The 13819-nt window shown below is 42.2% G+C and overlaps 2 protein-coding genes across 1 annotated transcript in view; one reads left to right on the plus strand and one right to left on the minus strand.

Annotated features, from left to right (window-relative positions):
• Window positions 1-13819, plus strand: part of LOC309693309 (hemicentin-2-like) — a 1543010-nt gene that overhangs the window by 1247807 nt on the left and 281384 nt on the right.
• The window catches only part of LOC309693926 (nuclear factor 7, ovary-like), a 318283-nt gene continuing 309934 nt past the window's right edge, over window positions 5471-13819 (minus strand). Inside the window, exon 3 of the mRNA XM_082513593.1 lies at window positions 5471-5964. Coding sequence (XP_082369719.1) covers window positions 5903-5964 — 62 coding nt within the window. The 3' untranslated portion in view covers window positions 5471-5902. The remainder of the gene's footprint in view (window positions 5965-13819) is intronic.

Here is a 13819-nt window from a genome sequence, read left to right on the forward strand (position 1 = left end):
TGCAGGGAGGAAGGACCTGTGGAAACGCTCCTTCATGCATCGAGGATGCAGCAGTCTGTCACTGAAGCAGCTCTGCAGTTCAGCAACATCTACATGCATGGGGCGGGAGATAAACTGCTGCTCCAACATACCACACTGTGAAAAATGACAGATGCCACCACAGAGTCATAGAAGGTCTTTAAAAGCGCTCCCTGGACTCCAAATGACCTCAGCCGCCTCAGCAGGTAGAGTCTGCTCTGACCCTTCCTGTAAAGAGCATCAACCCTGTACTTATACTTTTGTGTTGCTCTCTCATCACATCTTCATTATTCTCATCACTGCTTAAAACAACACACATCTTTTTTTAACTGTCCTTTCTCCAAAACAGAAAGTGGCATTACAGTTGTTTCAGGCTGAGAGACACAAAACGCTCTTCGTATTATCATTCATATATCATCCACACAACTATTTTATTTCTTTTTGTCCACTGGGCAGGTGACCTGCAGAATCATGTCTGCCCCAGCTGGATACCTTTTCACACACACCGTGACGTCAGACACACTCACAGTCACTTCATTCGTCAGACTTCTTTTAAGTTTGCAGCAGGCAACGCGACTGAGTATTGTGTCAAGATAAGTAGGAAGACCACGCTATAATGGACAGTTGAAGGAAAAGGTCAAATTTACAGGGAATCTTTTTGTTTTGTTTTTGGACAGAAAGATGAGAGTTTGATGTGTACATGGCTGTGAACAAAAATATAAATGTGGTGGATCATAAATTTGATTAGTTTTGAAGTTGTACATCTCTGTTCCTTACATTTCATGTCATGCCCTTATTAATGTTTTATTTGTTGCTTTGACTGTTTTCGAATAGAATATGCAGTGGGAATATAGAGGGAGATAAGTAGTGAAAGTTTTGCCTGGGTTGATTGTGCGTCGATCCATTGTTAATGCCTCAGGGCTCCAGTAGGTGGGTTCGCGCGCTTCCTCCTTCACTCAATACAGACGAGTGAGAGTGAGAGCTGCGTGTCTGTGCCGCTCTTTCACCTCTCCTCACTATTTCCCCTGTTTAAGGGCACAACATAAACACTGAGGCTTCAAAATGCAGCATCTACAACACTGTCACTCTGCCTCCACCAGAGATGGGCAGTAACGCGTTACTTGTAACGCGTTACTGTAATCTGATTACTTTTTTCAAGTAACGAGTAAAGTAAGGGATTACTATTGCAAAATCGGTAATTAGATTACCGTTACTTTCCCGTAGGAACGCTGCGTTACTGCGTTACTAAAACCGTGATTTTTTTTGCGAGAATGTCTCATGACAGTGACGTAAGCAAGTGCGACGTTGGTGACAGCAGCTGTGTGCAGATCAACAATGGATAATATATCGAGTGCGGGAGAGAGTATGAGCGTGCAGCGTTTAAAGCATGGAAGTACTGACCTTACTTTGAGTTTGATTCCATAAAAAGTGACAAAAACATTAGCGTCCATCGTGCGTGGGAAGAAAACTTCTTTTTACAGCGAAAAAAACCCCTAAACTTCCGAGCAAGCACCGAGTAGCTACGACGTGATGGGAAACTCACAGAGACACTCGCGCGGATTCTTCAACTGACCGCAGCACACCTGCACCAGGGTAACCCTCCGCCTACCCTGCTCCTGCTTTACAGGTGAAAATAGAGCAAAAGGACCGCTGAGTCTTTGACTTTATTTATTTTCTGCTGTGTTTTACTTGCATCTGTTTGAAAGAGTGAGTGTAAACACAAAAAATATTTTATTTTATGTGCTGGAATGTGCAGAAAATAGGTTTAAATGTTAAACTAATTTATTCAAGTCAGAATGTTGCATATAATTAAATGTTTTGCATGATGCATAAAGTTAAAAGATTAAAACTGATAAAACAAGTTAAAAAAAGAGACTTTTCCATTTGATTACATTTTGTATGATGGATTATGTAGAAAAAGTAGAATTGGGCTGAAAGATCTATCACTTTATCACCTCTTCAGGTTGTAAATCGTGTTTTTAAAAAGTAACTAAGTAACTAAGTAACTAAGTAATTAATTACTTTTGAAAATAAGTAATCAGTAAAGTAACGGGATTACTTTTTTGGGGGAGTAATCAGTAATTAGTTACTGATTACTTTTTTCAAGTAACTTGACCAACACTGGCCTCCACCATGGAGACAGTCTCCATGGTGATGAGTACAACTGGCAGCTGAAACTGTTGTGAACTTCTCCATGAGTCATATTTCCTGTTTCAGAGCTGCTGATTGGCTCTTTGGGCCCTTTACCTTCAGGAGGTCATGGACGAAGCACTGAAGTCGTTTATCACGTGAAAAATATTTTTCGTTTATAATAATTTGAGAAATAATAAAATATTAATAAAAACTGGAGGTTTTTTTAGAACTTAGATTTTAAGCTATTTATGCCTTTTTTGCTGCTCTTTTTTAAACTTATTCCCTTTAAACTGTATTTATTCTTTTTAAAATATATTGGTTATTGCACTGTAGAGGCTGCTGAGGAACAGTATTTCGTTTCAGGCTGTGTAACACGAAATGACAATAACCAATAAAGTCTTGAGAGCTGCCATCATTGTTCCAGCAGGAGGCAGTAAAACACCAAACTGCACCTGTTGTGCTGAAAAGGTGTGAGCATGTGCAGTAACCCAGTAAGTTACCTGAATATCTCTCTCTCTCTCACACACACACACACACACACACACACACACACACACACACACACACACAGTACTGATACTAATGACTCGCTCTCAGATCTATTTGGGTTTAATGTCAGGGTATATTTGTGGATGAAAGTTTGGTAGGACACATGATGTGGACAGTCTGGTAATCCCAGAATATTTTAATGTAAGAAAACTCCAGACAGCTCTGGAGAAAGTTTCAGAGTAAAAGCCCTGGAGTGTTTTACATGTTATTCTGTTGGATTAAATCTGACGGAGCTGATTCATAAACACTTCACTGCCAGGTATCAGGTGACCTGCAGAGACTGATCCTACAAACACTCAGAAACAGAGTAAACCAAACTGCACCACAGTGATCAGACGAAACCTTCCTGACATGAACACAGCTCCTCAGTAAAAACTGTGAACCAGCAGAGAGACTACACCCAGCACCATACACCACCTCTCTGACACAGTACACCCTCGGGCAGGTGGTGTCCCCATAAACAGTGTGAGAAGCTCTGATTATTTACTATGTTCAAACAAACTGAGTGTCCACAAACGTCTGAGCTCACAGTGAGAGCTGCTGGCACAGTTTGGAGGTGTTCTGCCCCCTGCTGGACACACAGAGCTACAACATGAGGATCAGAGGAGGCTGGTGCTGCTTCACCTTTAGACACAAGAAGGAGGTCAAAAAATGTAAAAACAGAGATTGTTTTTAAACCTGTAAAGGGGGAAATCCTGACGAACCAATCCACAGCCAGAAAAGAAGTCTAACTCTGTGCTGCTCCAATCAGGAATCAGCTCTGTTACTGTGTGAGTGTGTAAAGTCACAGAGTAGCTGGTTTCAAATGTATCTATAAAGTTTATTCACGTTTTATTTAGGCTTCAAAAAACAGTCCAAGTTTATTTCTTTGGACTTTGTTCACTTAGCGCCACCTGGAGGACAGTCAGCTCCCTGCAGCAGCTCTGGAGGACTGTTAACTGATGAAGAGCTCGGACTGCACAGCCTGCTTCATCACCGACTTCTTTAAATAAACATGACCACGATCAGTCGCAGCACCTCAGACAAACGTTTGTTACACAGCAGCCACCTTCACACCGACTGAGCTCCATCACAGCTTCAGAGCTCAGCTTACTAAAGTCAAAGTTTATTTCCTCTCAGGTTTCTTACTTTCAGTAAAGTTTCACTGTTAGAGCCCTGACCAGCATCCTGCAGCATCTGGAGCAGCTGTGTGGTGCTGTCATGGCAATAAGGATCCAAATCTGTGGGATGTTTCCAGCAGGGGTTATAACCTGCAGCCAGCAAGGTGTGCCTAATAAAGTGGCCGTGTTTATGTCACAGTGCAGCAGCATCAGAAAACGGTGGTTTACATCTCTGTTACAGGAAACCTGAAGAGTTAAAACACCAGAGAAGAAAATCTAAACGTTACACAAAGAACATAAAAGAAGTAAACTTCATAAAAACTTCACAAATGATGCTTTAAATGAAAATAAATCCCTGTAAATAATTCAACAGGTCACATGTTAGAACCACCTTAACTAAACTCTGTAGCCGCTCACTGTGGTTTGTTCCAGCAGCTCTTAGGAAACAAACTGCTAACTTCAGTGTCAGCACACACTGTTAGTAAACTATGCAACACTGAATTCAGGTTTCAGTTGTGTTAAGTTGTGAAGTTGTGATGAAAGTCTTCTTACTGACACAGGTAGGATGGTCAGGCGTCCTCTGTTCCTTCACCGTTCATGAACTGTCACTTATAAAATGCTGCCAAACATCAACTACACTCAATAACTAAACGTGTGCAGGTTAAAGTGATGGACGCCCAGATCTGCACTCCAAATACAAACAGACTAAAGGTGTTTCCTCCAGAAACAAAGACAATATTTACAAAGGTCTCACAGGTAAATTGTGAGCGATCACAGCAGCATCTCATCCTGACTAACAGCTTTTAGATGCAGGGAGAGCGTCGTGGTTCAGAGGTGGTTCAGCAGATGATGAAGGCCTTTCTGTTGCATTGTGTAGTGCTGTGGAGGCCATGATGGTCGACTGGGTCTGCTTCTACTGAACTCACAAACACTTCTGAGGTATTTACACCTGAAGCCTCATTGAATGTGAGTCAGAAACAAACGGCTCAGCTGTGATTAATGGATGTTTCCCTGCATTTCTATTTTCACACAGTTTACTTCTTACAGCAGGAAAACTGAACAGAATGTATGTAAGAGGTCAGAGTGAGGATGACGTCACTTAATACAGGAAATACATGTTTGTCTGTTTTGATGATGAAGGACTTCTTCAGCTCTGTAAACAGCTACACTTGAGAGGACAGAGGTGATTTCATGGATCAATAACAATGTGTTTATCAGCTTTCATCATCGCAGTGCAGACATGACGTCAGATCTATCAGAGTGAAGGCCGTCTCTCTGATGACGTCACAGAGCAGAGTCCTTCTGTCCAATAAAGGATCTCAGATCAGCTGCTGCCATCTTGTGGCCACAGTTGGTTACTGTCTCTGAAAGTTGTCTCATGTTTCCTGTTGTCCTGCTAACAAAGGCTGGAGCTCATCATGCTGAGAGGGCAGCAGCATTTTGTGGCTCTTCACACATGTTCATTATATTCTGATGATCCTGGATGGAGACAAACTACAGATAAGTGTGTTCAGCCCAACTAGTTTATCTCATTACAGCAGTTTGATGTTTCCCTTTGAATCCCCCTGAAGATCCTGACAGTGAAGCACGTACATAATACTCCAGCCTTTCAACTCTGAGCTTATTTAGTTCTATTAATACACTGAAATCTCATTTGTGTCATGAAGAAAGTCTTTAATCAAACAGAATTCAAAGATCAGAAACATTTCATATATGGAGTTAAACATGAATCATTGTTTCAACAACATATTTATTGTTGTCATAAACAGACAAGAAGACAACAACAAACTGCTCCTCCCATTCAACACATGTCAGTCCATATCCCAGCAAACTAAATCATCTCCATTTACACATCAAATAGAAACATGAATCACTTGTAATGATTAGAAACTTGATAGAATTTCAAATCTAGTTTGGGGAGTCATTCAGTGAGAAACAGTGAAATGATTTTCCATGTGAAAAGGTGGACAGCAGAAACAGAAAGAAAGAGTGAAACTAAAAGAGAAACAAAGAGCTTTGGAACAACGAGGCAGCAGGAGGACAGCTGCAGTTTAACAGCTTCAACTCACTGACAGGAAACAACATTAGAAACATCATCATCCTCAACTCATCTGCTGCACTGACACTGACACCTTCAACGGACACACCTTCACTTCATCATCGTCTGTCCAAATGTATGGAAACATCCTGTGAGTGAAAGTGTGTGTGAAGGTGTGTATGTGTGTGTTAGTATCAGGATCAGAGAACGACAGCTTTCCTCTGTTCCAGTCCAGATTCACTCTGATCCTCTGGAGCTTCTTCTCTACTGAGAGAGCAGTTGATGGAGCTGATGGTGAGCGTGCTGAGTATTCACCTTCATAGAACCATATTCTCCATAATCCAGACAGTATGTCTCCCTTCCTCTGCACAGACTCTGCTAACACACCCAGTCCCCACCATTTACTGTCTCCAACTTCAACATCCCAGCTGTGAGTCCCTGAGTTAAAGCCCTCAGAGCCCAGGACAGAGTAGTAAAAATCAAACCTCTCTGGATTATCAGGAAGCTGCTGCTTCTCTCCTTCTCTCACACTGGTCAGATCTTCAGACAGGATGAGTTCTGGATGAGCAGTGTTTGGGTCCAGAATGAGAGGAGTGTAGGAGACCATGTCCTTCATGTTGTTCCAGATGTTGAAGGTCAGGTTGCCCAGGTGTTTGGCCTGGTCTATCAGAGCTCCTGAGGGCAGCTGTGGATCATCCAGCAGGGGGCAGCGCTGGACTCTTTCCACTGCAGCCTTGTAGTTGTGCAGGAATGAGACGTCTTCAGCTCTCAGCTCCTCCTCTGTGGCTCTGACTGTGTCTGAAAGAGCTGCTATCTCTCTGCTCAGAGCCTCCATCTTCTCCTTCATCATCCCACTCTTCTGCTCCTCTTCCTCCCTCAGTGCAGCCAGCCTGGCCTCCTCTTCCTCTGCTAGAAACTGGTGAAGCTTCTTAAACTGCTCCTTAATCTGCCTCTCTGTGTGTCGGGCCTGGACCTTAATGTGTTCTGCTGTTTGATCAAACTTCACTTGAACTTCTTCACAAACCTTTAACTTCTTCTTTAAGGGCTCCAGAGTTTCCTGAAGTTCCTTCTTGTGTTGTTGTGCAGCTTCATCGATGGGTCTGAATCTGTGATTGGTGTGTTTTTCTGAGGCACAGCAGACGACACACACTGGCTGCTGATGGTCCAGACAGAAGAGTTTGAGTTTCTCAGAGTGCAGACTGCAGAGATCCTCTGAAGCTCTCTGATCTCTCTCCTGTAAGAACGACTCACACAGGTTCTTTAAAGCCAGATTTAAAGGTGGATCATTCCTTGAAGATCTTCTCTTACAAACTGGACACTCGTGTGTTGGTCTCTCTCTCCACCATCTCTTCAGACAGTCTTTACAGAAGCTGTGGCTACATGACAGAATAACAGGATCTCTGAAGACCTCCTGACAGACCGGACAGCAGAGATCCTCCTCTGATCTGGAAGCCATTGAGTCTGTGAGTGAAGCTGAAAACAGCAGACAGGAAGTACAGTCAGTCCTGGCTCCCCTCCCTCCTCTACCACCTTCACTGAAACTTCCTTTGAGTCGTGTTTTTGCTCAAACTCACATTCAGTGTGTGGAGCGTCAGCAGCTTGAAGCAGCAGTGTTGGAGTTTTCCACTTTTCTCTCCTGTAGCTGGACTCACTCAGAGGAAGCTGCTAGTTTGGTCTGAGCTCAGTCTGATCGTCTGTGCGTCTCTCTTTACTGAGGACGAAGAACTTCCTGTTTCCTGGTTTGTCACATTTGAGTGACGTGAGGGGAGGAGAAAATGTTGCTGTTTGACTTTTAACTAAGGTGTGTTTCAATCCTGCCTGCAGCTCAAACGCTGTAAAAGAGGTTTTGTGTCTTTTCACCTCCACAGGTCACAACATGAAACCTGTTGTGAAGTTTATAAAATAAAGTGTCACTCGGTGGTGCAGCTGTTCGTCAGCTTCTATTTTAGACTTTGTTCTGGTTCTTGTTCAGGTTCCCAGCAGTGGGAGTGTAATGCAGTCACACACACACAGGTGGTGTTTAGGTGGACTCACTTAGTTACAGACAGTGGTGTTATTTCCTGTAACTAAGGGTGTGTTTCACTCCAAAGTTCAGACATTAACCTGCCAGAAGTTGTAAAAGTTACTAATAAAGAGCTTTTCTCTCATTTCACATGTTGTCCACAATCTCCTCGTGATTACCTCTGGAAAGCCCCGTGGCACAGCTCTCCATCCAGTGCAGCTTTATGGTCATTGCTGTGGTTCCAGAATCTTCTCATGATGACCAGTAGGTCCCCAAACAGCATGACCTTTGACCTCAACCCCTGCCTGGGCTGTCAGCTATGGTCCCTACTTCTCGCTGGGTCTCTGAAGGTTTCTCAGGAGATTCCACCCTTGGGATCATTTCTTCCAGCAATGCTCTGCTGCACCTGCATCTCCTCACTAGAGGAAAAACTTCTATTTGGAAAACATGTCAACCATCATCAAACCAAAATTTCCTTTCAGTTCAGTGAACTTCACTTATCAAAAAATATAATTATTTATTATTTATTAATTATATTATTGGTTTATCATGTTTTCACTTTCACTTATAGGCCATCAAAGTGTTTATTATCTTTACCCAAATAATTGGAGCAGAACTTGTTCCATATTCAGTTTTTCAGCAAAACGTGTTTGAGAAAAGATTCATTCTTATATCTGGAGGAATAAATATATTTCAATAAATATTAACGTTAGCCTGCGACTTTGTTCCAGTTTTGAATTTTGGCCCACTGTGTATTTGAGTTTGACACCCCTGATCCATAGCTGGCGATTTTTTGTTTTTATGGGCCGATGGATTTTTTTTGTTTTTTAGGAAGGGTATATATAATGAAAGGTGTTGGATTGGCCAATTGGTCATGATCGACTCTGGGCTGGACCAATTACAGCTGAGGAGGCCGGATGCACCCTCCCCCTTGTTTAGCAATCACGTGATTTTCGCGCATTGCATGCCGGGAACTCGTGGCAAAACAATCCAAGTACCGCATCAAATGCAAGCATTTGCAGCACCGCAAAACGTTCATTCTCCGGTTCCAATACCTTCTTGTTTTTTCTTTGCCGCACAAAAAAGTCTCGACGAAAAGACAAAGAAAAGATACGAGGAAAAAATCAAAGGAGTGAAAGGGTCAGACCCTTACGAGCACACAGAGGGACCAAAGACGTCAGCGTGCTGCCCAACTTTCACCACGCTCATATTTATAATCATACGGTTCTTGGAGTGAGTGCATACACTCATGAAGTTTAGTAACTTCAGGTCACTGCAACAAGCCCAGGTACAGTTTACTGACGGATGGGTGCAGGACCTTGAAATGCACCGTGTAGAACGAAAGACCATCATAAGTTTACCAGTCTCACAAATCGTCGTCATAAATACACATTCGTTAACCGTTTATTAATATAACCTTTGAGCTCAACGGTAATTAATTAGTAGTGGAAATAATTTCTGGTAGCATCACAGAAATGTAGCAGTGACAATAATATTGTATGTTGTAATCGTACTGGACAATTAGTGATACAAAAAACCTGTTTTACCCTGTGAATAAAAGTATATGTTTCTGTCAATGTACCATAATAACAGAAGCGAAACGCAATATTGTGTCAGGACAATTCACTATTTATGCACAATAGACAAAGGAGCAATTTCTGTTCAGCGCCAGACTTGCTTGTAACCTATATCACCAATTATGTTAAGAAAAATGACGCATTAACTACAACAAAACTCTGACCTTTGTGGGAATGCTTGGAGCAGACTAACCTGTGAGCTGGAGAGTTCTGGGACGTTATGTTTGGTATATCCAGACCATCCGTCGGCTCTTACTTCAGAAACATGGCTTAAAAAATGTCTCTTCAACGACGTAATCCGATAAAAAAAAAGATCTCTTTACCCGTCGGCTTCCCGTGGCTGTCATGCGACCGGCTGTTGCAGTTAATAATACAACAGCTTCTTGGCATTTTTTGTGTTTCTTTTTATCGCTGTGTAACTGAGTTCAATTGAAAGCCTGCGTGCGCTAGTACCGCTTGCCACAAGTTCCCAGAATCCTTTGCGGTTTTACCCCTGAATGACGTCACATTTTCAATCTTCATCCCGACTTTTTGTCCCAGTCCAGCCTTGCCCTGATCTAACCTCTCCTCTTCCTCACAGCTCTGATGTCTCTGAGGGAGATGTTGTGACTGTAATCTGTGAGGAGGACCAAAGCTTTTCTGATTGGACTGTGAGGAGAAACACAAGCAAACTGCAGAGGGCTGAGTGTGGAGATGGGCGGGGACAACAGCAACGTGATCAATCATGTTCAATCAGTACGCTGGTGCCTCACGACACCGGAGTTTACTGGTGTGAGTCCAGTAATGGTGCCATCAGTAACCTGGTTAATATCACAGTCACTGGTAAGCTGATCACTCTCACTTTACTTCTTATTGCATCCACAAATTGAGCTGAACATGCAGGTACATAGATTCTGTGCTGTTCTTCACTGATCACCTACCTGACTGACAGAGTAATGAAGGACTTCCCTCCCTCGGTGCTTCTTAATGTGTGAGGATATTCTCCATTACTGAGTTAAGACTTCCTTATTTAGATCTAAGCTCTGGATTATCTTGCACGTCTCGTGGCTCCCAAATGTCTCTTAAGTTATTATCCTCTGTAGCCTCATACTTTAGCTTTACTTGGCAAATGTGAATGCTTTGTGTGCTGACAAACCCTTTTGCATGTAGTGTTTTTATGAAAAGCCTTATAATTGCCTAATTCTGTGTTTTTGTTCTGTTACAAAAGCAGGCATTCTTACTGTTGTTTAATATTTTAATCAAACCTTTAAGTTTAATTCAACACAAAAAGCCCCACTGTAAACAAATCCACAGAACAGAACCAAACTCAGCAGCCAAACAGTTTGTCCTCAGTGCAGGTCGACATTCAGAAAAATCAGCTGCCTCAGCTTGGATGGGCTGATGTGGTTTCTCCTTAGTATCTGCCCAGTTTTTGAGAAGACCCTCCAAAGGAACAGATGTTGCCACAATGCACAGTCTCCCCTCCATCACCTTCAACAGGTAGGGAAAGACTGTGGCCTTGGCCTCCCACCAGCTCTGTGGGCCTTCTCCTTGTTGGATGAGGGGCTCCTCAAGATAACATTTCATCTCCATCATAACATCAGCTGTAGTATTTCTCTTTGCAGCATCTCCTGCAGCTCTTTCATCAAAGAGGCTCCACACAGCAGACGTCTGTGGCTCCTCCTTCACTTGGCCCTGTAATGGTGGAGCTGGGTGGGAGTGCACTTTGCTGCTGCAGTTATTCTCTGAAGTGCCTCATCAACAGCTCTGTTGTCACTGAATGCTGAAAGCTTTTTAAATCTACCATCCAGTGATGCAGCTTCTGAGTGGACGGTGTTGAACTCCACACACAGAAACTTTTCACACTCACTGCTAATTTTGTTTTACAGTGAAGCCACTCTGCTCTGCTAGTCCCAATATCTTTCACCTGCAGCAGATGCTGCTTCGTTTGCAGCTGTCAGTCATATTTCTGTGTTTTTGTGTCGCACTCTCCTCCACACTGCTGTCTGTCATCTCACAGGTATGATGTGCGGAGCGATGCTGAACTTCCAATCCCAGCGTTTCATGTTGCAGGATCAATTCCCATATGAAAATATCAATATCTAATTTGATTACATTTGTTTTTCATCATAAATATGACAGACAAAAGTAAATTCAGCAATTAGCGGGATGGTCTGCAATACCCTGTTAACAGGAACTACACTCACCACCTCTCATTCATGTGCGTGTTACGGCTCTGCAAGAGTGTGAGCCAATGAGAAACCAGAGGCACAAAACTTTAGACCACAAAACACACAATCTGATGTTGGTTTGTAAAGATGTTGCTGATGAGACTTTGTAGAAAGCAGCTGGTCTGAGTGATGTGATCAGAGTGCAGCAGATAATGTCTGACAGCAGTTTGAAGAGCAAATGGATTCTGTTCTGTTCTTCATCATCACCTACCTGACACCTCACAGCTGTTTCTCACCTGCAGGTCACACAGGAGGATCTGTTGGACTGAAGGTCAGCCTGTCAGTTCCTGCTGTGCTTCTTGTTGCTGCTGTTTTCTTGATGTAGAGAAAACAAAAACAACAAAGAATCAGGATCCAGCCTCATGTTGAGCTGCAGCAAAATAAAATGTCTGAATCTTTTTAAATCAGCACTCTTAGTCTCCCGCTGGTGGTTTCAGCGTTGTCAGTGAACCTGGGGAACATGAGATGATGCTGGTAACAGAAATCAAAGGTAGTGAACAGCAGACAGGGATCAGCTGCAGGTTTAATACACGTCCTGAATTTGGTTTAGTTTGAAGTTTCTGTAAAATAAAACCAAACGTTGTGATTTGTCGCTTTATGAATAAAGTTGAATTGAATTTCTCTCTGAGCTCCTGCTTCTGTTGTCTGTCAGTGATTTTATCAGTTGGACATCAAGTAAAACTTTGGATAAAATGAAAACTGTTCACACAGTGTCTGTAAATCCACGGGTGAAAATAATACATGTAACATTCACACAAGTCCACGAGTGATTGAATGAAATGTGATCATGGAAAAATAAATTCAAAACTATTCAAGACTTTTACCATTAACTGTCATTCTATTATGAAGTAACAGGAAGGTAATAACACTATAATATAATAATAATAAAGAAAATTAAAAAATATGGTATAACAGAGCTCACTGCCTCACACTGTCGATAGCAGCATTTCTTTTTAACCTTATTTCATTTAAGGCTCAGACGATCATCTGTTTTCACTTAAAGTAGTCTAGCTCTGATATCACTTTAGCCTCTGGATGGAGGATTTGCTATGTTAACTTATAGATAATAAACTCAACGTATTACAGACCAAAACCAAACACGTCCGTAGTATAAGACTGGATTTAACTCCCTTCACACCTGTCTCGACACAACAGTCAGGTCAGTCCCTTCCCTTTTAAGAAATCCACCTTAAATGTATTTTAAATGTAAGTGATGCAAAATGAATTTAATATTTTATCTTTAGTTTGTCAGGTAGCATCAGGTCAGATGGATGATGTTGGGTGAGATGGAGCAGACAGAGATGTCATCACAGCTGAGAGGAAGCAAAAGCCTCAACATCCAGGCTTAAAAGTGATGTAGGGAGCTAAAGCTAAAGCTCTGCTTTCTTTGTGTGCCTGTGCTAACAGCAACTAATGAGAAATGTGATGACAATTGTCCAGCTTTGTCCTTTTATATTCTACCAAATGTGAAGTGAACCTGTGGTTATACAGTAACGATAAGAGCATCTTTATTAGTCCCACATGTGGGAAATTTGTTTTGTTACAGCAGGAAGTGGACAGTGCAGTTACATAGCAAACATGAGAGAACACTGGAATAGAATAAGAAACTGTACACAACTGTACCCAATAGAATAGAATAGAATGATAGGATAAAAATAGAATACACATGCTACATACAACTGAGTACAAATACAACGTTGTCAGAAAAAGAGTGTTACACTTAGTCCTATTGCACATGTGTGTGTTTGATCAGCTGCAAAGTCTTTGTGGTGGAGTCTGACAGCAGAGGGGAGGAAATCTCTCCGTCCCACATCGTGGGTGCTGCAGCCACTGAAGGAGCTGCTCTGAAGCGCTATAAAGGTTTGTGATGATCAATACAGGTTTACAGCTCAGATCATACTGAGTTCATTATGACTGATATAAATATGTGATAGAAGAATAATAAATCGAGTAAATTGTGATTGACAAACAGTTTTAAAGAGAAAGTTTGTTAGTTTAAATTGTGTGAAAGGTCAGAGATGGAGAGAACACCAGGCTGGGGCTGAATATCAGTGTATTACATGCAAATCTGATTGGATGACAGGACAGAGCATAAACTGAAGCTCGCATGGATGTTCTGGGTCTCCTGCCTCTGTGAGATCAGCAGGTCAAAGATTCAATAGCAAAACTTGGTTGTTCCAGCAGCGACGCCG

This window comes from Aulonocara stuartgranti, assembly GCF_965226115.1.
Source record: "Aulonocara stuartgranti genome assembly, chromosome: 3".
In the NCBI taxonomy this organism is placed as follows: Eukaryota; Metazoa; Chordata; class Actinopteri; order Cichliformes; family Cichlidae; genus Aulonocara; species Aulonocara stuartgranti.